General features: G+C 54.6%; 2 protein-coding genes across 11 annotated transcripts in view; both read right to left on the bottom strand.

The window, feature by feature from the left end:
• Positions 1-18,731, bottom strand: part of KMT2D (lysine methyltransferase 2D) — a 40,220-nt gene extending 21,489 nt beyond the window's left edge. For 4 of the 9 annotated variants that reach the window (XM_081596769.1, XM_081596774.1, XM_081596777.1 and 1 more), the window contains exons 1-31: positions 17,683-18,731; positions 13,418-13,503; positions 13,038-13,164; positions 12,632-12,855; positions 12,407-12,516; positions 12,111-12,273; positions 11,377-11,542; positions 11,171-11,285; positions 10,875-11,032; positions 10,545-10,690; positions 8,784-10,406; positions 7,592-8,697; positions 6,993-7,106; positions 6,535-6,645; positions 5,888-5,992; positions 5,001-5,182; positions 4,686-4,850; positions 4,482-4,591; positions 4,341-4,388; positions 3,447-3,668; positions 2,797-2,916; positions 2,596-2,709; positions 2,251-2,381; positions 2,017-2,164; positions 1,767-1,832; positions 1,473-1,583; positions 1,176-1,313; positions 987-1,071; positions 512-753; positions 342-415; positions 82-132 (exon numbers count right to left, since the gene is read on the bottom strand). In XM_081596769.1, the coding sequence (XP_081452895.1) occupies positions 82-132; positions 342-415; positions 512-753; positions 987-1,071; positions 1,176-1,313; positions 1,473-1,583; positions 1,767-1,832; positions 2,017-2,164; positions 2,251-2,381; positions 2,596-2,709; positions 2,797-2,916; positions 3,447-3,668; positions 4,341-4,388; positions 4,482-4,591; positions 4,686-4,850; positions 5,001-5,182; positions 5,888-5,992; positions 6,535-6,645; positions 6,993-7,106; positions 7,592-8,697; positions 8,784-10,406; positions 10,545-10,690; positions 10,875-11,032; positions 11,171-11,285; positions 11,377-11,542; positions 12,111-12,273; positions 12,407-12,516; positions 12,632-12,855; positions 13,038-13,164; positions 13,418-13,466 (6,324 nt within the window). In that variant the 5' untranslated portion in view covers positions 13,467-13,503; positions 17,683-18,731. Of the gene's footprint in view, positions 1-81; positions 133-341; positions 416-511; positions 754-986; positions 1,072-1,175; positions 1,314-1,472; positions 1,584-1,766; positions 1,833-2,016; positions 2,165-2,250; positions 2,382-2,595; positions 2,710-2,796; positions 2,917-3,446; positions 3,669-4,340; positions 4,389-4,481; positions 4,592-4,685; positions 4,851-5,000; positions 5,183-5,887; positions 5,993-6,534; positions 6,646-6,992; positions 7,107-7,591; positions 8,698-8,783; positions 10,407-10,544; positions 10,691-10,874; positions 11,033-11,170; positions 11,286-11,376; positions 11,543-12,110; positions 12,274-12,406; positions 12,517-12,631; positions 12,856-13,037; positions 13,165-13,417; positions 13,504-14,176; positions 14,302-17,682 lie in introns of those variants that run through there. The other 5 variants (XM_081596773.1, XM_081596772.1, XM_081596771.1 and 2 more) reach the window with 5 other exon arrangements.
• Positions 18,732-21,802: 3,071 nt separating this feature from the next.
• On the bottom strand, positions 21,803-25,030 carry RHEBL1 (RHEB like 1). Of its 2 annotated transcripts, none has more exons than XM_081596767.1 (8): positions 24,775-25,030; positions 24,094-24,165; positions 23,690-23,757; positions 23,331-23,413; positions 23,184-23,240; positions 22,936-22,983; positions 22,512-22,593; positions 21,803-22,339 (listed from the first exon to the last, which is right to left on the bottom strand). In XM_081596767.1, the coding sequence occupies exons 1-8, from the start codon at positions 24,824-24,826 to the stop codon at positions 22,250-22,252; spliced, it is 552 nt and encodes a 183-aa protein (XP_081452893.1). In that variant the 5' UTR covers positions 24,827-25,030; the 3' UTR covers positions 21,803-22,249. The 2 variants fall into 2 exon arrangements, with proteins under 2 accessions (XP_081452893.1, XP_081452894.1); XM_081596768.1 differs by lacking the exon at positions 24,775-25,030 and adding an exon at positions 24,642-24,749.
• Between the last annotated feature and the right edge of the window lie 407 nt (positions 25,031-25,437).

Genomic DNA, 25,437 nt, shown 5'->3' with positions numbered 1-25,437 from the left:
GCAGGCCCTCTGACCCCCACCCTCAGGGAGGCTGCCCCACAACCAGACTTAGATGCCACCACGCAGCCTGAGCACACTCACCTTCTGCACCTTGTTGATGCGGTGAGCTGCCCGGTTATCTTTGGCCTTTTGCTGAGAAACAGAGGACACAGTCTGAGGCTGGGACTCAGTCTAAAGCCCAGTCCCGTTCCCTCACCATGTCCCTCACACTTCCCACCCAGAAGACCCCTACTGGCCCAGCTGCTATGAAAGTGGGGAACAGAAGGAATGAAGGTAACTTTTCCAAAGACACGCCGCCCCTGATTCAGTTCCCATGCCACCCCAGGCTCCTTCTGTCTCACCAGGTAGGGGGCTTTATCAGCAGCTGGAACTTTTCTCCAGAGCTTCATGATTTGTTTGCAGCGGCTTGACCAGTCTGGAGGACAGAGACGATGTGTGACAGGAGAACTGGCACGTGGCCCCTGCACTGGTCATGTCGCAGGCTGTCTCCCTTGCCCTGTCCCACAGGTACCTGGGTAATCCTGCTTGAGACTGGGGAAGTTAATATTGGCGTACAGCACAGGTGAGATGGTGGAGAGCTGGCCCAACTCCTCGTCCTTCTCCCAGCGCTGAAGACTCCGCTGATTATAGGAGAGCCCGTCGCCCTCACCCTCCGTGGTGGGGGTGGTGGGGGTAGAGGGCGTGGTGCCCCCCGAGCCTGTCCAGGGGCTGTCTGGCTCACCGGGTTCCGGGCTAAAGAAGCCCCCGCGCTCCCTGGGGCGCAGGGGCAGAGAGTCACAGAAGGCAGGGATGCCAAGCCCCACCCCAGACAAACTGCCCAGAGTCCCCAGGCCATTGCCCTGCCCCAACAGAGGACAGTCACTAGCAAGGCAGCAGAGGGAGGGAGGGGTTGCCACAGCAGCACCCTAGAGTCCAAGGTTCCCTCCCTCGGCGTGGCCCCACTGGAGGGAAGGGACTGCCCACAGAGGTTAAGCACAAATACCAACCTAGAATCCAGGAATGGGGACTGGCAGAGGCCCGGGTAAGAGTCCATTGGGCTGTTGGAGGGGAGATTGCCCAAAGGGAGTCCACCTACAACAGACATAGGATCAGAGAGAGGGAGCAAGTGGTCTAGTCTAGAGGCAGGCTTGGCGGTACCTGCCCACCCAGTCTTCAAACCACCCCCATCGGCTCACCTTGAAGAAAGGGCCTCTGCAGCGGTGTCCGGCTGCCGTCCAGGCCAGGGGTTCCACAACCCAGATGCTGCTCTCGTTCGGAACCCAGAACGTCCTTGAAAAGCTGCTGCAGGTCTTTGGATTCCATCTTAGGCAGTTCTATGAGGGATCAAGGAAAGATGCTGCTGAGGAAGACTGGGGGGCTTAGGGGATACCAGGGAAGATGCCCATGACTCCCCACCAGAGGAGGTGTATAGATGAGTCCCTCAGGCAGAGGAGAGGACCCTTATACATGAAGAGTGTGGGTCCCAGCCTCACCTTCTGTGGGAATCCTGTCTAAGTCAGAGCTAAGCATCCCTTCACCCGGAGTGCCTGGCTTCTCGGGGTCACTGGGCACCGGGGATGCCTTTATGCCGCCGTCCTCAGGTCCTGCAATTGCCAGGAAAAGCCCATCAGTTAAGGTCGGTGTGGAGGCACCACACTGGCCACTCTGGCAAGGACCGCAGAAGGCCTGAAACACTTTCCAGCCTCCAACCTTGATGGTGCTTAGGGGCAGAATAGGTTGACAGAAGCAAAACCAAGATGGCACCCAATCCTCCCAGCAGCCCTCACCTGGTGTATCAGCCTTGCCCTCAGGGCCACAGGATTCTTCATCTGCAACATCCGGACCATCATCTCCTATGAGCAACAGCCCCACTCCAATCAGAGATGCTCAGAACAGGACCCCAGCGCCAAGGCCAGGGCCCTTGGCCAACCCTTAACTCCTAGAGACCAGCCCATTTCCCACCAAAATCTCTTAACAGCTTCCAAGCACAAAGTGAAGTTGAACCCCTTCAGACCACCTTACCCCCACATGACTGACCTTTCTGTGAGGTCGGGAGCTCCTTCCTCTCTGAGCCTCCATCCCCCTTGGCTTTGGGGGTTCCCAATCCAAAGCTTGGCCGGCCCACGCCAACTGCAAACAGGGCCTTCCGGCTCAGGTCCAGCAGCTCCTTCCCAAAGAAGGCTTCCTGTGGGAGGAGTTGGAAAGAAACAGGCCTCCTCAGGCCCTGTGGGCCAGGAGCCTGGCCCTTGGCCCTCAGACCCTAAGACCCACCTGCAGGTAAGCAGGGAACATGTCCTCCAGTTTGTTCTTCTTGCGCCCTCGCCGCTGCTGCTTCTTCTTCTCATCCCCATCGGCTAAGCTCTGGTCCACAGAGCCCTCAGCAGGCAGGTCGGCAGGCAACACTGAGGACCGAACAGGAGGGTCAGCCTCTCTGGGAACTGCGGGCACGCTGCTCCCAGGTTGGCCTGGGGACACTTTCTGCCTGTTCTCCCCTGACACCAATTGGGCCCACTACCTCCTTGGTTCTTTGAGGGCACCCCTGCCCCCGGCCACCCTGGCAGTGTCCCATGGGTCCTGTGAGCCCCACCTTCTCCCAGGCCCCACTGGAGCCCTCACCCGTCTCACCCTCGTCGGGCTGCCCATCCCCACTCAACACCTCCGCCTGTGCAGCAGGCCCTTTTTTCACACGTGTGTGGGATTTCCGCTGTCGCACCATGAAACCACCGATGCCTGTAAGGAGGCAGAGCTGAGGCTGAGAAGCTGCTGGGGACCTGGTAAGCTGCCCCTCACCACCCCACCCACATCCCAGAGCCTCACCAGGCCGATAGGGTTTGCGTTTGCGTTTTTTGCTTTCCTCGGTCTCCTCTTTGCCAGGCTCTCCATCAGGGCTGACAGGACCCTCCAGTTTAATTTCGCATTCCATGTGCTCCACACTACCTGTGTATGGAGACAAAAGAGATGGAGACAGGTCAGAGGCATGGATCCTTTTAATCCTGTCATACTGTCAGCTAAGAACAGAGAACTGGGGACTTCCCAGATGGTCCAGTGGTTAAGAATCTGCCTGCCAAAGCAGGGGACATGGGTTTGATCCCTAGTCCAGGAAGATTCCAGACACCAAGGGGCAAGCAACTAGGCCTGTGAGCCACAACTACTAAAACCTGCACACCCTAGGGCCCATGCTCTGCAACAAGAGAAGCTACCACAATGAGAGAAGCCTGTCTACTGCAACTAGAGAGTAGTCCTCACTCACAGCAACTAGAGAAAGTTCACGTGCAGCAATGGAGACACAACACAGACCAAAAAAAAAAAAAAGAACAGAGAGCTGAGTTCCCTGTCACAGAGCTACTGGACCAGACCCACAGTGGCCCAAGGGTGACTGGGAGTAACAATGCTGCCCTGACCCAACACTCAACTCTCACAGGCATGCTCCCAGAACTCTGGTGCTCCCCGAGATCCCCCAGGCTGACCTTCAGCCTTGAGCAGCTCGTCTGTGTCCAGGTCACCATCCTTCTTGTCATCAGGGCCCAGGACCTCTGAAGGCTCGGCCCCCTCCAGCCCCGCCTCGCCTGGGAGGCCGGGCCGTCCACGCCTCTGACGCCGCTTGTGCAGAGGCGACATGGTCAGGTTACGCAGCACCGCCATGCCCGTTTCTGTCAGCCACACGCCCTCAAAGCGAAAGTACTGGGGTTCTGCACAAAGGGGAAAAGCACGTGACCCCATGGAGCCCCAGGGAAACTGGGACTCTGAGTTTCGGCCTAAGTCCCTAGGTGGGACAACAGCAGTGAGAGACATACAGACTGAAGTCCAGACTGGGGTCTGAGGGCTAAAGAGGAGAGACCACCAATGGGCACCAGCTGAGGCCTGAGTGCTCTCTCAATGACCCAAGGGGGTCTGAGAGACAGCTGCTGCTGAAGCTGGACTCTGCTCCTGATTAACCCTCATGTCACCAAATATATTCTCGGGCTGTGTGGACCAACGAGGGCCCCTCCTTGCCGAATGCCAGCTCACAGTGCCCCAGATGTCAGGAGCAGTGCCCACATCATGATGGATGGAGGTGGGAGAGCTCCTTCATTAAGGAAAAAGAGCAGGGTTCAGAAAGAGTTCTGTGCTCTCTGAAAATGAGAGTCTGGCTGTACAAAGGCCATGTTAGCTGGTGAATGGAATTCTGCCTGGAACCTGGAGGCCTTGGGTGTCACCACAACTTCACCACTGACCTACAGGGTGACCTTGGGCAGGCCACTCAACATCCCTGGGTCTTAGCTTTTTTTCTGTGAAAAATGAGATAAAATTGGGGGGCTGGAGCTGGACTAAGTGTCTAAGGGTCTCCTCTGGCACTGGCATTCAGAATTACTGTGACTCACCAGGCTCTTTCACCTTCATAGGTACCAACTCTGGAGGCGCAACAGGCGCTGTGGAGAGGAAAAACAGCTGGAGGCCCTGGCCCAGAGCAAGGCACCCCTGCACTGACCCCTCCTCCCCTCTCCCTAGCACCCGGGACTCACCAGCAGGCTTGACCACGTAAGGCTGGCAGGAGACACAGTCGAAGCCCTCATCAGCTGCCTGCTCCACATCATCCTCTGTGAAGAGGCTCTCACAGCCGGCATGCATCCACCTGGGAGAAAGGAGACAGGAGAAGGTGAATGGAAACAACACAAGGCTGAAAACAGGGAGGAGGTGGCCTATCTGGGGGAGACGGGCACCCTCACCGTTCACAGTGGCGACACTGGATCAGCAGGTCCTCCTCCACGTAGGGGGCATGACAGATAGGGCAGGTCACCAGGCTGGCACAGGGCCCGCAGTGTGTGTAACTATTCTGCCATTCACAGTGGAAGCCTGGGGAGGCGGCCCCACACTGCATACAAGACACACACCTGGTGGGGGCAGAAAGACAGACCCTCAACACCTAACCTACCCAGAACATCCAAACCAGCCTGGCCTTCTAAACCCAGCCTCGGCCATGTATTCAACATCACACCCACTCTTAACATGTCAGGCCCATCTGAAGTTGCCGGTCTCCTTACCACTTGCACTTCCAGCCACCCTTGGGCACGGTGAGCAGTGGGGGGTCCAGGCAGTACGTGTGGTAGCTAATGTCACAGTCATCACAGAGCAGGAGGCGGGAGGGGTCTGAGGCCTGGCCACACACCTCGCACACGATGCACTCCACACAACGCCAGCCCTTCAGCAGCATCACCTTGGTGATCTGGTGCAGGAGATGGCAATTCCTCAGGGGGTGATGCAGAGGGCAGGGCAGACCTCTCTAGGGGTGCCGGGACTTACACAGGTGGGGCTGCAGGACCCCCGTACCCAGGCCAGACGTTCATTTGAGCATAGGGAAGATACACGGAGCACCCTCACCCCTAAAACAGTGGCTCTTAAACTTAGGCTTCCAGGGATCTCCGCTGATCAAAGAACAGCCTCACCTAGCCACTGCCTTGTTAAGATCTTTCACTAGCCAGGTTGTATTTCCCCAGCTTTTCTTAAACATGTAGAACCTGCTACTACTACAAGTCAGTGAATGTTAGCAGTGGACAAGTTCTAAATGTTAATGAAAACCCCAAAATGACTGATCATGCTTGAGTCAAAAACACTGCTTTCTCTTTGTGGATATGTGTTTGGTTCTGATTTTATATTTTATATCCAGACCATGTTTTCTACTAGAAAAGTTCTCAAAATTTACACAATGTACTCAATTATATCAGTAAGCCATGATCTATAACAAAGAAACTCGTAAGACCACTATGGTTTCCAAAACATTTTTCCCAAGATGAGTTTGACAGCCACTGGAAACTGATGAACAAGTTCCATGACCAATGACCACCTTCAGTAGAGTGTCCAGGAAAGAGACCTAGGATAAGCAATAACTGACCCCATTCCCCAGACCAGATCTCTGGGGCCCCGAACTCACCTTGCTGTTGACACAGTAAGGGTGATAGCACTGAGAGCATTGGGAACAGGCAAGGAGGTGGCCCTCTGCCCCCCGGCCAAAGCTGCCACACACCACACACATGTCCTGGGGAAACACACAGAAACCCAAGTGTCCCACCTCACATCCTCAGGACCACTCAGTCCCCGTAACCGACTACGACGCTAATCTGACAGGAGGGAGTCAGAGAACCATAAGCCTATCCCTGCTTTAGGGCACAGTGAGCCATCACAGGACCCTGCTCCTTCCTAGCCTGCCTTGCTTGTCTGATCAGGTAATCTGAAATGATACAGCCTACCGTGGATAAAGGTAATGAGAAGTAAAACACCAAGTGGGTGAAGACTGATCAGGATCTCAGTAACATATACGACAAATTCTGTAGCTTCAAGATTACTCATGTTCCCTAGACTAGGAGCTTCAATAGAGCAGAAATCGTTTCTGCCTTTTTCACTGCTACATTCCCAGCTCCCAGTTCAGTGTCAAGCTCATTTTCTGGTATTCCGAGAAGTCGGTCTCTGGTTTTCCTCATTTACCCTCCCACCAAAACACATACATCCAAATGCCATCCTGGCATTCAGTCTGCCAGGTCTTACTACTGAAGATGGGACTACTGGAGTCAAGTACGGTACCTGCATTAGCACAAATTTGTCTGTGTTGGAGAAGAGAACCACAGTATTTTGCATGGTATCATCATCATCGTCTTCTTCTTCCTTGCTGGGAGAGCTATCGATATCAGCAACCTTATAGGCAGAGAGTTGTGCAAAGTGAGGCAGCTAAATCTGCCCCCAATAAGGTGCTTTCCTCTTTGGTGTTGGGGGAAGGCGGCATAAACCCCCGGCTAAGATGAAGGCCAGGAGCCAGGACTAAGAAGCAGAAGAACACCCCAGCTCCCAAACTGGGCCTCAGCCCAACATCACATTTCAGAGAAGTCTGGGGGCCAAGAGGACAGAAGGAGCACAGACATAGCCGGACAGGCCCTAGGCTAGCAGGCAGGCAGAGCGTGCAGGGGACTGGCAGGATTTAAAGGGTGTTTAATCTTGAAGGGGCCAGCTGAAGCATGTTTGGGGGATGGGAGGCCTCTCCTTACTACCAGAGTCTCAATGGAAGAAGTAGTTGATTTTAGCCGGGCCCGTCCTCTCCCACGTCCTCCATGTGCTCCTCCACGTGGCCGGCGTCTCCCTGGGAAACTACTGCTGCGACCCTGAGTGAGGGAAATGGGTGATTACAGAAGTAGAGGGCTAACGGGTGGGGTCCACAGGCTTAGAGGCAAGAGAAGAGACAAAGGGACAGAGTATGGCAGGTAACAAAGTCCAAGCTTCCCAGTCAGGGCCAGGGAGGAAGCCCAAACTCTAGAGTAGCAACAGGTAGATAGCTCTGGTCCAAACCACTCCTGATCTTCTAAGAAGAAAGAGTGGCCAACATGGTACTGTACAGTGAGGAAAAAAACTGGCTTGAGAGATGAGTTTCTAGTGCCGATTCTATTGACTGAGTAACCAAGAACCTGGGCAAGTTACTTTCCCCTCTGTTACTGGTGTTCTCTTTAATAAAATAACAAGATGAACTCAAGGATCTCTGAGAACCTAGGATTCAATAAGTCAGGTGGGAAGGTATCAGTGAGTGACACAGAACCGTACCTCTGACAGTGACGGGACATCATACACATCCAGCAGCTGGATAGCCCCTCACCTGTTTGATGCGGGAACGAGCCGGGGAGCTGCGACGCCTCCCCTTGTCCCCCTCGGCTTTGCCTCCTCCAATAGCTGTCCCAGCATCACACAATAGCGAGTCATCAGTCTCTGGCAGCGAGTCGGTACAGAGCCGCAGGGAGCCCTCATCTCGGGCTGGACTAACGTCTGTAGATACCCCCAACTCCATGGACAGGGAGCCACCCCCCTCGGGGTCTGGAGAGCCCAGCAGGGGCTCTGAGCCAGGAAAACTGGCACTGGCATCGCCCTGGCTCAGATTGGAGATCTCATTAACGATGTCGGATTTGATGAGAGTAGGTGGGGTCGGGGCCACTGGTGCACGTGGCTCCTCTTGCTCTTCACAGGGTGAGCCCTGCCCTGCCTGCTTGCATTCTGGGCCATAGACCTCCATAGGGGTCACAGGGGCCAGCTCCTCCGAGTCCAGGAGCACAGGGGAACCCTTAAGTTCACTAGCCAAACTGCCAGGGGTCTGTCCAGCCTCTGGCTGTGAACCAGGAGTGTCAGTCCCATCCAGAGGGGCTGTATCTTCCCCCAGACCAGAGAAGTCATCCAGGGCTGGGGCAGGGCTGGGTGCAGGGCAGGAAAGGTTCCCCAGAGGAGACGGAAGAGGACTAGTAGGGCTGGGTTCCAAGGCTGGGCACTCGGGTTCTGGGGCTTTCTCAGTCTCCATCTTCTGTGGCTCACCCTCTTCTGAGACCTCCACTGCCTTGTCCATGGGACTCAGTGGGGAAGGAACTGACAGTGGCAGGGCAGGAGAGCACTGGGAAGGAGGTGAGTTTGAGGGAGGCAGGGAATGCTGGAGGAGTGGAGAACAATGAGGGGGAAGGGGCTCCATCAGGATGGGAGAGGCCGGTCCCATCGGGGAGCCTGGGGATGGGGGAAGGATCATAGGGGGTACAGGCTCAGGGTCAGTGCAGTTAGCTTCTGGTGGAGGGCTGATAGGTGTCTCCAGGATGGGGGCAGCCAGTGGCGACTCAGGGTCACTGTCCCCTTTGGCATCAAAGGGGTACTCTAACTCTCCCAACGGAGACAGGGCTGGTGGGGCCACAGTTGTGATGATGGGTGAAAGTGGAGGAGGAAGAGGATCTGGAGGAAAAGAGAGGCTCTTAGATTAGATGTGCCATAAAGAGTTAAGACCGTCCCAGAGTAACAGGGTACTAACAGCCCCTTACCTGGTGGCATCAGCTGAGGTGACAAAGATGGCTCCCCAGATGGGGACAACGGCAGCTCCTCAGGCAGAGGGGACAGAGGTGGTTCCCCAGGCTCAGACAGGGCCGGCTCTCCAAGCACGGGGGATAAGGGTGGCTCCCTGGGTGGGAGGAATAAGGGCAATTCCTCAGATGCAGGGCACAGGCCTGGCTCCTCAGTGGGCTCTTCAGGTCGAGGGGACAGGTGTGGTTCCTCAGGCTGGGGGGACAGGCATGGCTCCTCAGGTCGAGGGGACAGGCATGGTTCCTCAGGCCGGGGAGACAGGCGCAGTTCCTCAGGCTGGGGAAACAGGTGCGGTTCCTCGGATGCAAGGGACAGATGTGGCTCCTCAGGCACGGGGGACAGGTGCAGCTCCTGGGGTGCAGGGGACAGGCGGGGCTCCTGGGGTGCAGGGGACAGGCGCAGCTCCTTGGGCGCGGGGGACAGGTGTGGCTCCTCGGGCGCAGGGGACAGGTGCGGCTGCTGGGGTGCGGGGGACAGGTGTGGCTCCTCGGGAGCAGGGGACAGGCACAGCTGCTGGGATGCGGGGGACAGGAGTGGCTCCTCAGGTGTGGGGGACAGGCGTGGCTCCTCAGGTGCGGGGGACAGGCACAGCTCCTGGGGTGCAGGGGACAGACGCGGCTCCTGGGATGCAGGGGACAGACGCGGCTCCTGGGATGCAGGGGACAGACGTGGCTCCTGGGGTGCAGGAGACAGGCGCGGTTTCTCAGGTTGAGGAGACAAGTGTGGTTCCTCGGGCTGGGGGCAGAGTCGCAGTTCCTCAGGCAGTGGCAATAGCGGTGACTCCTCCAGCGGCGGGGACACGAGCAAGTCCTCCGGAGGCGGGGAAGCAGGCAGGTCTTCAGGTGGCGGGGATGTGGGGGAGTCCTCAGGTGGAGGGGACAGGCGTGAAGCCTCAGGTGGAGGGGATGTGGGAGACTCCTCAGGTGGCGGTGACAGGGGAGACTCCTCAGGCGGGGGGGACAGGCGGGACACCTCAGGCGGGGGGGACATAGGCAAGTCTTCAGGTGGTGGGGACATGGGTGAGTCCTCAGGTGGTGGGGATAGGCGTGAGGCCTCAGGTGGCGGGGAGAGAGGAGATTCCTCGGGTGGAGGGGACAGGGGCGACTCCTCAAATGGTGGGAACAGACAGGAGGCCTCAGGTGGCGGAGACATGGGTGACTCTTCAGGTGGCGGAGACATGGGTGACTCTTCCGGTGGTGGAGACAGGCGAGACGCTTCCGGTGGTGGGGAAGTAGGCAATTCCTCGGGGGGAGGGGACAGAGGAGACTCCTCCAGTGGTGGGGACAAGGGTGACGCTTCAGGTGGTGGGGGTAAGGGTGTATCAAGTGGGGGATGTTGGGGGGAGTCCTCTGGGGAAGAGAAGGGTGGTGACTCAGGTGGGGGAGACAGAGGAGACTCCTCAGGCGGTGGAGAGAGGGGTGAGTCCTCAGGCGGTGGGGACAGGCGCGATGCCTCAGGCGGCGGGGACGTGGGTGAGTCCTCAGGTGGTGGGGACAGGGGCGACTCCTCAGGTGGGGGCAGCAGTGGCATCTCCTCATTTAGGGGGGCCTCCAACTGGGGCTCAAGTTGGGCCCCTTCTCTCCCTGCAGACATAACACACTCTGCTCCTACCTAGCTCAGCTGCACCCCCACAGCAAGTACAGGGTCGGGGCAAAGCAGAGATTGGCCCTTGCCACAGGATAGAAGGGGATTACTTTCAGGAACCCTCAAACCCTACTCACCTAGTGGTTTGGCTTCACATTGCAGGGGCCCCGGTTCCTTGGGTTGCATAGAGGTCACGTGTCCACCCTTTGGCTGCCCTTGGCACGCAATATACAGAGTATTGGGCTCATCGGTGGGGGTAGCGCCAGGCTCTGGGGGTGAGAATCTGCAGAGGGCACAGGAAGCAGACTCGCATCACCTACTGACCCCTCTAGAGCACACAGGGGTGAGGCACAGATGCTTTGGAATGTACTGCTTACCCAAGGGCCCTCCTCTCAAAGGCTGTTTGCTTGAACACAACCCCTGCCTCCCAGGCCCCCTCCCAACCTCTGCCAATCCACACCACTTACCTGCTACAGACCGGGGGGTGCTGTTCAGCAAGAGAACTGACAGGCTGTCCTCCCGGGGCTTTGTGACAGCGGTGACAGAGCGAGTAGTTCTCAAACCACTCAGAGTTGGGATTCAGCTCGGTTGAGCCTGCCCCACAGGCCCGGCACACCCGGCATGCCTAGTGGAAGGGAACAAGCAAAATGGCCACCGGTCAGACAGGAGAGGAGGAGAGCACAAGGCGTGTCCCAACAGAGAAACATGCGGCACTGCAGGAGGCGGAATTAGGGAGAGTAAGGCAGCACTGGGGCACACTCACCTTGCACTTCCAAGAGTGAGCAGGCAGTTCCTCCATTGGTGGTTTCAGGCAGAAGGTATGGTATCCTTTGTCGCACGTCTCACAGACCAACATCTTAGAGTCATTCCCAGGTTTCCTGCGGGGACACGTAACAGGGTTCTCCCTGCCCTCCTTTCAACCCTGACCTGTGCTTCATCTAAGGTTCCCTCCTGCCCTCCCACTTTTACCTGCAAGCTTGGCACACTTTGCATTCAGGGCACTGCCAGCCAGCACGCTTGCGGGCAGTCAGAGCAGTGTCCAGACAGGCCCCATGATAGTGATGCCCACAGCTGGTACAGAAGAACAGGTCACACAATTCCCCTGGCCCCTCACATACTGCACAGCGAGCCTCCTCTGCAGTAGGAAGGGAAGGATGACACAGGTCAGCTATGGATTCCTTATAGGACTCAGCACAGTGCTGTCTACATAACTGGCATTCCACAGACACAGAATGAACAAGGTTTCTAAGTGTCTGCCTAACATATGCCAGGCACTGCTCTAGGCACTGCATTGTGCATGTATGCTCAGTCATTTCAGCCATATCCGACTCTTTGAGACCCCATGGACTGTAGCTCACAAAGCTCCTCTGTCCATGGGATTCTCCAGGCAAAGATACTGGAGTGGGTTGCCAGGCCCTCCTCCAGGGGATCTTCCCAACTAGGGATCAAACCCACATCTCTAACTTCTCCTACACTAGCAGCCAGGTTCTTTACCACTCACTAGTGCCACCTGGAAAACCCAGGCATTGCAGAGACCATAGTAAATGAGACAGGCAAAGCCACTGCACTCAGAGTCCACGCCTATTTTCATGGGGCAGACTGACAGCACGTAATTACAGACTTCAGAGCGCTTTGCAGAGCATAAAAACCCCAGCAGCCATGGACCCCCACGCGTCCTCTGTCCAAGGGGCGGGACTCCTCACCCAGATGTGCGGCCCCCTCACTGTGCTCTGGGCATAGCAGCTGCAGTGTTTTCATGGATAAGAAGGAACCGCTGGCAGTTGCACAGGGGAAGTGGTAAAGACGTGAACATCCAGGCGAGCGGCAAGGGATGGAGGCACCAAGTCTGGTGCAGTGGGAGCAGCGCTGCCAGAGTAGAGACAAAGCCTCAGCACTGGCCAGCTCTCTCCAGAGCCACAGGCCAGGCACCAGATCTACCCCAGTATGCCCCCTGCCCACCCTGCCCTTTGCCTGTGCCACTCCCTGGCCCCCGCCCCACCTGTGAGATCCCTGAGAAGATGGCCTTGTCCACACCACATAGTTCTGGGCCCTCCTGCCCCCATACGCCTGCCGACCACGCAGCGCACCAGTGGTGAGCCCAGCAGGACCCTTTATAAGTGGAAAGAGGGAAAACAGTTAACAAGAACGTGATCCCTGGTTCAGGACCACCTAGCCCCTACCCCATTTCCTCCCCAAGTCAGCTACCCCACTTCCCTTCCCTTACCTCCAGGTTCTCCCAGGTGGCCAGGTGTCAGGCCCTCAGGGAAACCAATCTGTGATAGGTCCTCACTGGGAAGCGCTCCCTCACTGGGCCCTGGGTTCCCCCCAGGGGACACCACGGGACACCGGGGCCAGTCAAATGGCAACTCAAAGCGCCGTAGCTCCCGCTGCCCATGTAGACTGGGCTCTCCGCAGTTACAGAGAGCACAACGCCGCACCGGACCCCCGCTGTGAACACACAAGCATCAGCACCACGCCGGTCCTGCCCACGGGCACCCTCAACAACCCCATGATTTGGCACACTTATGCTTCCCGAACACTCATTTCCTAAATCTTCCACTTTGAAAGCCCCAGATGCTCAAATCAAGTCTTCATACATCCTCATATCCTCATTTCCCCAAATTAGTTACCTGCAGTCCTGGGGAGGCTCCTGAAGCCGGGGACCCCCAGAACTGGGCACAGAGACCTCCCCAACATGTGGTTTGGGAAGATCTGGCTCAGTGGCACCTGACTCCTCGGAGGCTGCAGGTCCATCAGCTGAATGAACAGACAGAGAAGAAACATGTATCAGCCATTATCCTCTGTTTAATACCAGTCCACTCATCAGACCCATGAGATTACCCAAAACCCTTGGTGGATAACAGTGACGGCATTTCAACTTCTGTCCCAAAGAACAAAGTTGTTCAATTATTACCTGTCTACCAGACAGACTTAGCTTCTGTCCCTGTGCTAGGACCAGAAATCTAAGATTTCCTGGGAAGAACAGAAATCCAGGGTTTGTCCTACCCACCTGCTGGTTCCGAATCTTTATCCTCACCAGGCGGCTTCAGGCTGTCCATCCCTCTCTCCGACTGGGCAGAGCCCTCTCGGGGAGACCTGTCAGAGCCAAGAGATATCTATTTGTCTAGGAAGTTCTCCCACTAAACACTTTCCTCCAAATCCTGAGGAGAAGGCAGCTAATGTTATCTAGAACCTATAGAAATCAGAGCAAAATCACACCTACAAACTCCTGTACTGATGACAAGGAAAATCCTTCTCTCCAACCCTTGTCCCACCGTCTACTTCCCCTCCAATTAACACATATCCTCTTCTTCCACTCTGAATGTCCGGGGGATCCACTTCCCACCTCCTGTCTAAGACTTCCCAGGACAACCAGAAGCACCCACAATCTACATCTAGTACCACCCTTTGCCTCACATCTGAGTTCTTGGCTTCTGGCAGGCCCTATCCCTTGGACTTTTCCCTCAGTTCTCAAGTCAGCTACCATCCTAGAGGTCTTTCAGTGCCAACCCAGGAGTAGTCATAAACCAAGAAGTCTGAGTTCAGCTGAAATCCTTCTACCAGAGACAAAATTTGGGATCTTGCAAGATGTAGAACATGTTACTGGAACGAAAGTCCAGCTATGGAGGGATCTCCCCCACCTCCACTGGTTTCAACCAGAATATTCCAATCCTAAAAGAAAAAACTCCCCATTTCCCACTCACCGCCCATCTAAATCTAGCTCAGGCCCACCCCCTGGCCCCTGCCATGACTGAGCTCAAGTTCTCACCCAGCCTGAAGGCCTCAGGTTGTTGCCCTTGGCAACGCCAACTGCCCTTCCTCCTCAGATGTCCCTAGAAGTTAACAGAAGTGGGCCTTAAGAGTTACTGAGCATGTGTAGCCAGGACTGACGCTAGGCATGCTGGGAGTTGTAGTCTCAGGAAGCACACAGCCACTTGGAGCTGTTCTAAACGGGGGCAGGACACAGCAAAGCAGCTTCCTTCCTCTTCCGTCAGGCAGGGTTTCCACACACACTATGGGGGTGGGGGGTAACGGTCCCCTCTTCTAAGATATGCCTGCCTATCCCAGAGCCAAATGCAACACCTGAAGTTACACTTAAGAAGGTCAAGATCCACACCTTTGGGCATATTTTCCTAAATCTCAGAGGAAACTAATAAACACAGTACAAAAAAGAAGTAAAGAATTAAAGAGCTGAGGAAGAGGAAAGGGGTCCTATAGAAGGAAGAAAGGGACAGGTGCCAACAGCTCTTAGTGGGAAGAGTAGGGGCTTAAGCAGAGAAACTATAGAAAGTATAATTTTCCCATAGCAGGTAAAGCAGGTTACAGAACTCTAAATGAAAGTTTGAGAAATTTCTCTCTCACCTTTTCCACTCCTCTTATTCACCCAGAAGGACCACACCAACCTTTGTAAAGACAAGCCTCTCTCCCCACACCAAATACCCCAGTCAGCCACTTGGGGTTGAGTGCATGGGGCAGTTGAGACTGGGGGAACCCTCAAAGGTGCCCAGGATCCATAAATCAATTACCTAAGAACCACACTATCAGTGCTCTTTCCCTGAGTTAACACTCCATTTCCAGAGACTGGTAATGGGCCTCATGGGACATGCCACAGGAAGGGAAATTTTTACTTTTTTCCCTTTACACTATTAGATTCTACTAGATTGGGAAAGTGAAATATCACCTGATACCTGTTACCTTTATTCTCAGATCATCTCTTTCCCAAACCTGTCACTCACATAATCACACCTAAAAGGAAAGGAGGGCGGTCATCTAGCCAGCCCAGAGAAAAGATGCTCTGGCACTTCAAGGGCCCCCTAGAAGCCACCTATGTGAAGTAGGGGTTGGAGGTCAGGGCACCAGCTAGGCTGCTCTTCCTATTCAGCCATTCAAGGTCTGACCACACCCAGAAGGCTTCAAAGTTTCTTAAACATGTGCAACTTTTCTGTTACCTTACCACTAAATAAATGCCCCCAAGAGCTTCCAACTGTTGTGCTCTCAAAGTTGAGGCTAAAGGAGTCACAAACAGCAAGAAATCAAAAGCAACAGTGATAGCGCAGTGGGTGGGAGGACTGCCTCACACAAGGCCAGAGGGACAAATTCCTCCGCCCTCCCCCAAGCGCAGCCCTCTCAAGCTGGTAAAGCTGGCACTGCCTGGGGAGGTGCAGAAACCACCTTCATCTAGCCTTGGGAAACAGTACCAACATCCTCCAAAGCTGCAGCCTCATTTATGGGATCATAGAAGATGAGAGATAAGCCAAGCGTTGAGTGTCCTCCAAGCTGGACCAAAGAGAATCCAGAGGCTCTTCTAAGGAGTTCCATTTCCCTATCCAGCAGTCCAGCACCTGCCCCCTAATGCTGAGTGCTAGTTGTCAGGCCCCTGAACAGATCTAAGCAAATAAAAACCACAGGTTCCCCTGTCCCAGCATTCACAGCCAGAAACACACATATAACCAAGGGTTTTTCCCCAGATCTAAACTGGGCTAAGGCCTGGCCAGGCTTCCTCAAGGGAACTAAGGATCCCAGAGAAACACAGATCTAGGGAGTGAAACCGTGGTAGGTCCATTTGATCCAGGCTGAAGAGGCCCAGGACAGCAAGGAAGAAGCCAGGGATTCATCTCAACCCACTCTTGTCCCTGCCTCCACCCCAGACCAAAAGCTTTAACTCCATTATGCCAGCCAAAGGGGAAATGGAGGCTTGGAGAGGTGAAAGGCTGAAGCAGGCCCTTGAGTGAACAGCTCTTCTGTAGGACTCAGGACTTCCTGGTTCCCAGCCTGAGAATCAAACCACACCTCTCCCCACCCCCATTTTGGGCTGGCCCTCCAGGGAAGAACCCAAATGGTTAACAGGGGCTCCGGAGACCCTCCGAACTATCCCTGGGTCATCCTAGGGTCAACTACAGCCAAAAAGGAGTGGTGTCTCTTAAGGAAGTTCTTTAGGGACAGACAGCCGGAGAGGCCCTCAACAGAAGGCAAGGGCAGACAGCATGGGTGACAGCTAGCCTCATTTCAGCACCCCTGTGCCACCTCTCACCTCAGGATTACCACCCAAAAACCTTTCAAGGGCAAACCCCTATTCTGTCCTTTCCAAGACCAGGCTCAAAGTGGTCGAGCCTCTGTATGTTGGAGGGGGCAGAGTGAGGGAGCAAAATACAGCAGCCAAATCCTGGCTGGGCAGCATGACAGCTGTGAAAGGGGCTGTCCCAGCCCAGGGTCCAGAGGCATTAGGCTCATGCTGCACCCTTCCCACACACCCCTTCTCCCCAATACCTCCTGCCAGGGCTGAAAACACTGACTTCAGAGACATGCTCCTATCAGGTCATTCCTCCTACAAAGAGGTACAGGCCACCCTATTCTGCAGAGTTGGGACAGGATCATAGGACTAGTTAACATTCCCTGACTGAAAAAGGTTGGCGAGGTCTGGGAGGGGCCCTGCAGGACTGGCCAGAGACTTATGGGCGACCAGGCCTGGAGAAAGCGGGAGACAAAAGCCATTTTTTGCAGCCCACATTCGCAGGGAGCAAATCTCAACGGCCTCCTCTATAATCCCCTAGAGATTATGTTCATCCTGAGAGGAGGGAAGGCAAAGCAGGCTAAGACAGCACTAGGCCCGGTTGGGGTCACTTTGCCAGGCAGGGGTAGTTTAAAGTTGACCAGCAAGGCCAGAGCTGCCCCCAGCCCCGCCTCCTTCTTGCCCCAGCCACCTCCTTCATCACAATAGTCAGTTTCTACACACTCTGCCCCGTGCACGGTGAAATAAGGCCTAGTGCAGGAATCAGGATTCCTTGAGTCTCCCAGAGACTGCTCTCGGTGCCCGGATGAGCAAGAACAACCTTAAAGTCCAACCTGGCACTAAGTCTGACCTGGTAGTGGCACCCTACCCCCGCTCCCAAGTTGTTCTATTCCCAAGGCCCACAAGGAACCCTGAAGGAGAAGCAGCTGACTGGGATTGGTGCTGGCATCAGGGCTTGGGTCCTAGTTTAGTAGAGCTCCCCCCAACACAAAAATAAACAGGCAGAGAGACTTTCTGGCCAGGTTCCCAAACTCCCGTGGTTCCCTGAAACCCCCAGTCTTTAAAGAGGCACACCCCAGGACGCCAGGCCTCGGTTCTCCTCTGGCGACTGGCTCAGGTTCCCTTGACAGACCCTGCCAAAGGAACCCTCCTCAGCTCTGGCACCCCTTTCTCCAACCTACAGGCCAGCTCGGGCCAAGATAGTCCATCTGGCTATGCCCCTAGTCCAACCCTTTCTGGGCCCTGGCCGGGCGGACTTCACTCACCTCTTCACAGGGCGATCCAGAAATCCTCATCCGAGAACATGGCCAGAGCCCGGGCCGCTCCCCGACCTCCAACCGCCAGAGCGATCACCGCCGCCCCCCGCACGGGGGGGCTTAAGGGGGCCAAGAACGGTAAATCCAGGTCGGAGTGGCCACCCTCCCCCCCTCAAAAAAAGCAAGAAGCCGAAGAAGGGTTCTCTCCTCGGGTTCCAGCAGTTTAGGTTTCCATGGACAGCCCCAGGGCGGCGAATCCCGAGCGGACACAAAGAGAGCACCGGTGGCTTTGATCTTGGGCGAGCAGGCTCCGCATCCGCGTCGCCGGGCGGCCTCTCAGTCCTAGGGCCGGGCCAGCGCCCCGGCCGCCCGCGCCGGGCTCGGGCGGAACGTCGAGGCTCTCCAGATGGAACGTCGAGGCGCCTCCCCAGCAGCCCGGAAGGAATGCCGCGCCGCCGCGCCGGGCCCGGATGGAACGTGAGACCCTCGCAGGAGCGCCGAGCCCCTCTCCCCCTCGGGCCGGCGCTCCGGGGCCGCGCGAGCTACGGCGACACGGAGCCGGCGGGGCCGCGGGGCTGAACCTGACACACACCCAGCGCTGGGCTCCTCGACCCCGAGCACTCTCCCTCGGCGGCTTCGAGCCCCCCACCTTCTGCTCCCCCCGGGGAAGGGAGGAGGGTAGGTGGGCGAGGAAGAGGAAGGGGCGGGCGGTGCGAGCCCTCTGCCCGCTCCCCTCCGGCCGCTCCAGGCCCTGCGCTCGCCTCCCTTCCCCTCTGGCCTCGGGAGCTGCCCCGCCCCCGGCCTGGCCGGCTCTGATCGGCGGCACCCCCTCAACCCCCGGCTGGCTGTGATCGCGGGGGGCCTAGAGGTGCATGGCCCAACCCCGGCTCCCGGCGCCGGGGGGTCAGGAAACTGAGCGGAAAGTGGGGAACGAGGCAGCCATTTGCAACCGGAGAGGAAAGTAGTGCAGCGCGGCGCCGCTCCGCCTCCCCCCCCTCCGCCTCCTGTTCGGCCGGTAGGGTGGTTCCTGCGAAGGGGCTATTTCCTGGCCCGAGATCTCGGCAGCGGTCGTGGAGATTCAGGAAGCCTCCGGCGCGAGATCCGGGTGGCCCTTTTGCCCCGGGAACCCCACTCCAGAAGGGGAGAAAGGAGAAGACGCGGCCCTATTTTGTGTTGGAGCGGAGCGGCGGAGGGATCCGGTCCTCTCGGAGGAAAGGCTGTGACTCTGCAGTTCTACGCACACGCAGCGGGATCCCTCCGCCATAGGTTAACCCCGACTGCGCCGGGCCGGCCGCTGTGCAGACACGTGGGAATGAAGCCCCCCTCCTCCTCGCCCCGGCCCTGGAACTGCCTCCTTTACCACCCGGCTAGTGAAACTAGGACTCTGGGCACTTTCTAACTCCGTTCGCTGGAGTTATCGGTCCCTGAAACTCTTAACTGCCCCTTGCCTTGGCCAGGAGCAATCTTTCCCGGGAGGGGGATGGAAGAAGAGCCTGGAGATTGGCTGCTGCTCTGCATCCTGGGAACTGGAGTCCGCAAATGGAGAAAGTGAGGCACGGCGCCTGGCGCTGCAAAGGGTGGGTTCCTGCCACGTTCGGGGGCCTAAAGGAAAGCGGAACGAGTCGCTAGTCGTTCCTTCTGGCTCTCAACCCCCCTCGAGAGGAAAGAGGACTGTTAGTGCCTCCACAATCACCTCCCCTGTCAAAACAGAAATGCAGAGTTTCCCCTTCTTTCCCGGGTGCTCCCAGCCTCGGCCCTTCTTTCCGAATCTTCAGGGCCTTTGCTCCCCAGCCGCCCCCCCTTTTTTAGTAAACAGAGGGCATGTAACTTGCAGCCTTGCTACCTGGCCAGAGTACTGTTATTCTACGCAAGATCCCAAAACAGCTTGCAGGGACCATCCCCCCCCGCCCCCCTATTAGTCTGGATGAGAAAGGATTGGAATGACTTCTCTGCATTAACTCTACCCATGGGATAGACAGGAGGAGACAAATTAACAAATGTGCTGGATACTTAATATATTCTTAGTTATTCCTCACCCTCGTTATGAATTAATGTGGAATTATGCCCATATTACAGATGAAGAGATTGAGACTAAAAAAATTGTTCAACAAACCACATCTAGTGAGAAGTTGAGCCTTGCGTAATGCAAGCCAATGGCCATGTTTGTCCTAGGATGTGTGTATGTGTATATAAATATATATTTTTTTAATTTTTAATTTTTATTTTAATATGTGGAGAAAGACGCAGGCAAACCAGGTGCAGCAGGGCTGGTTTTGTGGGAAGGGGTTTACAGTGCTGTCCAATAGAACTTTCTGCAATGATAGAAATGCCCTATACACTCATGTGGCTTAGTCACATGTAGCTATTGGGTACTTTGAAAAGTAAGTGGTACAACTGAGGAACTTTTAATTTTATAAAATTTTAAAACTAAATAGCAATATATGACTTGTAGCTTTTATATTGGACAGTGCAGCAGACCTAAATGCCTTCTGGCCAGGGTCATAGGAGGGATCAGGACTAGGTATGTCTTGGCTAGCCAGATACTGACATACGCTCTGCACTGACCATTCAGGTCTAATTCAGCAAAAAAGTCCAGCAGTAACTCCTCACCTGTAAATAGAAGGCCTCTCCCTACTTTCTGCACCCAGAGGCCAGGAGGCAGACCCTCGCCAGAAAAACTTCAAATACACAATAGCCAGCAGCAAGGGTTTATTATGTATGAGGACCTATGCTAAGCATTTCATGTATCACCTTAGTTTTCTTACCTCAATCCTATGAGGAAGGTTTAACTACACTTAATAAATGAGAAACTAAGAGAGGTTCAGAGGCTCAGCGTCACACAGGTAAGTGGAAGAGTAACTCTTTTAACCCAGCCATTAACCACTATTCTTTACTACTATCAGGCTTTGAGATTGTTTGATATGCCTCTCGAAAACCTGATATTTGTTATTCCATTTCAAACCTCATGGACATAACAATAGTATAGATACCTGTAATGAGAATTCCAGGTCCGATGTGCAAAAAGACCTAATATTAGTGTAAGGAGAGAGGGTGATGAGAACCCTAAAGAGACTCCTGAGCCCCTAAGAGATTGCTCTTTGGACTATGCTTTTTTCTGCAGCCCTTATTTCTTTTTAGATCCTCTAACAGAGATGCAAAAGCTGCTGGCAGGACTTTTAAAAACAAGCATGACAGACCGCCACCCCCAATTATAAGCCCAACTAGCCTGGAGCCAGGCAATAACAAAGTCATAGCTAAAAATCACACCCAGATTTTGTCCATTTTTCCCAACTAGGTGCGTTGACAGAGTACCTCAGGCTCTCCCAGTTGGCAGAACTCTGTGCCTTTCCTGTGAAGGATACCATTCAGGCCACCCTTATAAGTCGTCGTCGGAGGTATTAGGCCACTTAGGCCCTAAGGCTGCTGGGGAAGGGGTGAGGGTAAAGGCAGGCAGGACCAAACTTCCCTAGCTGAACCCATCCTCCTACTGAGGTGGTGGTTCAATAAAAACAGAAGCAATAGCCTTTGACACCTGAAAAAGGTAACACAACTTCAAAAGTGTGAAAGGCATGAAAAAAGCAAAGAACATCCATTTTAATGAAAGGCACTTGGGGAGATGAGGGTCAGGGAGTGGGGGTTGATCGGAGCATTATTTCTTCTTTTATTCAACTCTCTTAAAAAGTTAAAATCTTCGCAACACTTTAGTCCCTACCTTCACACTACTTCACAGTTCTTACATCATTAGGAACAAGAGTCTTTCTTCCAACCCAAAGGTATCCTCTCTGAGTTCCAACAAATCCCAAAGCCCCCAGGAGGGAAGGTAGGGCAGCCTGTGGCAGCTGGCCACTAGAGGGCGGTGTTTCTGTAGTTTAAGGGGGTTGTGAGAGCCTGCGAATTTGGATGGGAGTGGCAGTCAGTTGGTTACCTGTATGGGGAGAACAGGGTAGAAAAGAAAGTTGGGAAAGATAAGTAGTAGGTCTTAGGGTGATGGTCCTGAATGAATGAGGGGTAAGGAATAGGAACAAAGTTGGAGGAGTAAAAACCTTGATTCTCTACCAAAGGCCACAGTCATCACTCCTTAGAAAAGAAGATACTGGCCCTGAGTGCTCCCCAGACACAGAGAAGTCAATTACAAAAAGATTGCTCAGTTTATTTGCGTATTTACATTGTCACTCCTGGGAGCCAGCTCCGCTTCAGGAGTCCCCAACTCCCCTCACCCAGCCAACACCCAAAACCTATAGAGGAGACTGGGTCCTGAATAAACAATGCCCAGGACTCATATCCCAACCCCATAGGTTATCACAGTTCATTTATTTACCAAAAACAGAGCTAGAGGACAGTGCCCATGAGACATCCTTGCCTCTTTGTAAACATGGACAACCAGGCCACTGGAGCCTGGGTAAGTGTGCAAACATGAGGGTACCTCACTGTGTGCCTAGAGGGCCAGGGACACAGCTGGCAACCAAACAAACCCGTGAAGTCCTGAGGGTGCCCCCACAAGCCCCCACTGGAGCCTGGAAAGTACCAGGGGCAGAATCAAGGCAGCTGCCCCTTGCTCAAGGGCTCATCTCCGGGCTCACATGAGATGGCAGCGGCGCTCTTGCCCATATGAATTCTCCACCCGGGCAATCTCCTGGATGACTTTGGTGAAGATGCCTTGAGTCAGCTGCAAGGGATAAGGATTCAGGGCAAAAAAAAAAAATTGGTTGAATTCACTGCCAATACCACGCAACTCTCAGGTGAAAGCCCCACTCCCCCACCATCCCCACCGCCAAGCAGTGGCATAAAAAGAAAAACACTGCTACCCCCACCACCTTCCTACTCTTCAGGTCCAGTACCTGATTATTTCGAGCAGATGACTCCATAAATGTTGCACCCCAGGATGCTGCCAGCTTCTTCCCCTCAACAGCCTGGACCTCCCTAGAAGCAAATTCAGGACATGAAAATGAAGAATAGCAATGAGCCCCATGTTCTCTGAAAAATCTTCACAGAAACTAGACTTCCTCTGACTCATCTCACTCCAAGGTTTGGGAGAAGGTTTAGGGAAGAAGAAAATACAAGAAAACAAAGGAGCCTAGGACTGAGGCTTGAAATATTAAATTATAGCTTTTGAGACAGAAGGATCATTTTGTCTTAACCTTCAAGTTAGAAATGAAGAGGTAAAATGACTGGTTCAAATCAGTGGCAGAGCCAGGACAAGAGCCTGACTCATTCCTAGACCAGCTCACTTTCCTTTGCCTTAAGCTACAGAGATTTCCATACCTGTCTGGAGAGAGATCGGCCTTGTTTCCCACCAGCACCACTGGCAGCCTGGGAGGAAATAGCAGTTACAACAGAATCCCCTCTGTTCCTCATGGACCCCAACCTCCTTCACATCATAGCTGGACAACTCCCCATCAAACCAGACAGGATCTATGTCCCGGCTTCCTCCTTAATTTGGATCAGTACTCCCCTCTGCCCTCCCTCTTCCCTGGGGTCCACACTATGTCTTTATCCCCCATGCCACGTACCGGGTTTTCCCGTGGCCTTCGTGTAGCTTTTGATACAGACTCTCAATGACGTGGAAGCTTTAAACACAAGAACAGAATCTTACAATTTTATTCTGGGACAGCCCTCAGGTCCTCCCAAGTCCCCCACTCTCAACCTTGGTCACTTACCTATGCAGAGAGGTGACAGAATACACAAGCACATAACCATGGACCCCGATGATGAATGAATAGGGCAGAATGCTGTACTCGTCCTGACAAGAAATAGAAACATCAATACCTTGATTCACAACACTCAGATGGCCAAGTTTGGTGGGCTGCATCCTGGGGACCCTCCCTGTGGCACTCCCTACTCCAGTCACTTCTATCCAACAAGTGTTTATAGAGTAGCTCCAAACAGCACTGCACACTGAAATACTGCTGAAATGCTTTTCTTTTAATACTAGTTTACAGGTGAGCCTCCAAGGCTACCAGACTTCATCTCCCAAGACTGAACGGCCACAGTTAAACACCCTACCCCCAGCTGGTACCTGCCCTGCTGTGTCCACCAGGTGGAGGTGAAACTCATCTTTGCCAACAGTCACTATCTTGCTGTAAGCTGCAAAGAAAAGAAAACTTGACTGTGAGGTGCCTTGTAGGGCGAGCGCTCTGTGCCCCTATATATTAACACAGATGGGCCAAGTTCAAGGAGCTCTCCAGGAAACTTGAAGATACAAGGTTAGGCTTCTTATTGCCTACACACGCAGTATCCTGAACTCAGTATCTTGGAAAATGCACACTCTAGCTCCACTCCCAAAACAGGATTGCTAGAGAAGAGATTAGATTTCATATCTAATTAAACCATCCCTTTGGCACCCAGAAAATCCCCAAGTGTGGCCTTGGGTGGGGCACCCAAGCCCTCCCTACCCCACCCCAAGGGGAGAAATCTACTCACTATTCTCCACAGTAGGATCATAGTCTTCCAGGAACTCGCCCTCCACAAATTGATGTGCTAAAGATGTCTTCCCTGTGGGAAGCAGAGGTAATTGTAGCCAAATCACCCATCCACATTCATTTCCTCTGTCCTTTCGGGCTGTGGCCCTGGACTAAAGGAAACCCCGAATTAGCATCCTAGCCTGTGAATGCCCCACGCAATGCTTTCCCTTAGACTCCTTCACCCTCTTTTCGCCCCAGGTCTCTGCACCTTGGCCACCGGATGCATACAGTAGCGACGCAGGAAGCCTTTCCTGCTGTCTTTCCCCACCCCACTCCTGGGAAGATCCGGATTCCCCAGGATTCAGTCAGCCTTGCATCCGACACCTGAGACTTGCCCCACCCAGACCGCGCCCCCGCCATCAAATCCTGCCCCCACCTCCACCCCTCAGAGTAACGAACGCTGAGGACCACTGTGGTGTTCAAGCAATAAGCCCATGTTAACTCTTCCATGCTCCAGCTTCCTGCCGCCTTCCACACTACCACCACCCCAGCCTTTTCCACTCCAACCTTTCAGTCCTCGCTCTACAAGCTGGTTCTGAGGATGCCACCATTTCTCCATGGGTCGCCTTCCCGCGGCAGTGCGCCTCCTCTGGCCACAAAGCCGCGGTGCATCGGTGCTCTGCCCTAGACGGAGACTCACCTACAGAACGGTATCCGAGGATGACCACCTTCCTGTAGCGAACTAACGGCATGGCAGGAGCCGGCCCCGAGGGGCTTGCAGAACTTGGAGCTGAGAGAGCCCCAAGAAGAGAAAGTCGTAGTGCAGGCAGGCAGGTGTGGCAACCAGCACTGGAAAGTCGCTCACTCTAAAGCTGCCAGGGGCAAGCTAGAGGGAAACCAAAACAAGCGCCGCGCCCGGAGCTGGCCACGTGATCACAACACAGCAAGACTAAGGCGAGGGAGCCGGGCGACCGGGGAACTACACTGCCGCGCCGCTCAGGGCTCCGCCCCCCAGGCCGCTTGCCATTGGTTCATTAGAAAGGATAGGGGCGGAGCCGTTAGCAGGAGGGAAGGGCGGGCCTCACGTGGAGCGGGAGAAAAAGGAGTTGCGCATGCGCGCACTAGACCCGGTTCATTCATAAAGAAACAGAAAGGAACCCGGGGTCCTAGAGATGTTTGCGCGTTTGCAATCTAGTAATAGTGGCTGCAAAGAATCGTGGATGGAAAATATCCGTTATGGCTGGGCTGGAATTTATGGTCAAAAGATTCTAGGTCTCCCTTTTGCAAGATCTCCGGAGTCCTTGGATAGGGAAAAAAGGCCAAAGTTGTAATATATTCCCCCCCCCCACCGGCCCCAAACTTT

This window comes from Giraffa tippelskirchi, chromosome 4, assembly GCF_054371585.1.
Source record: "Giraffa tippelskirchi isolate mGirTip1 chromosome 4, T2T-mGirTip1v1.2.pri, whole genome shotgun sequence".
Lineage (NCBI taxonomy): Eukaryota > Metazoa > Chordata > Mammalia > Artiodactyla > Giraffidae > Giraffa > Giraffa tippelskirchi.
The sequence above is the reverse complement of the archived record's forward strand: the minus strand, read 5'-3'. Positions and strand labels throughout refer to the sequence as shown.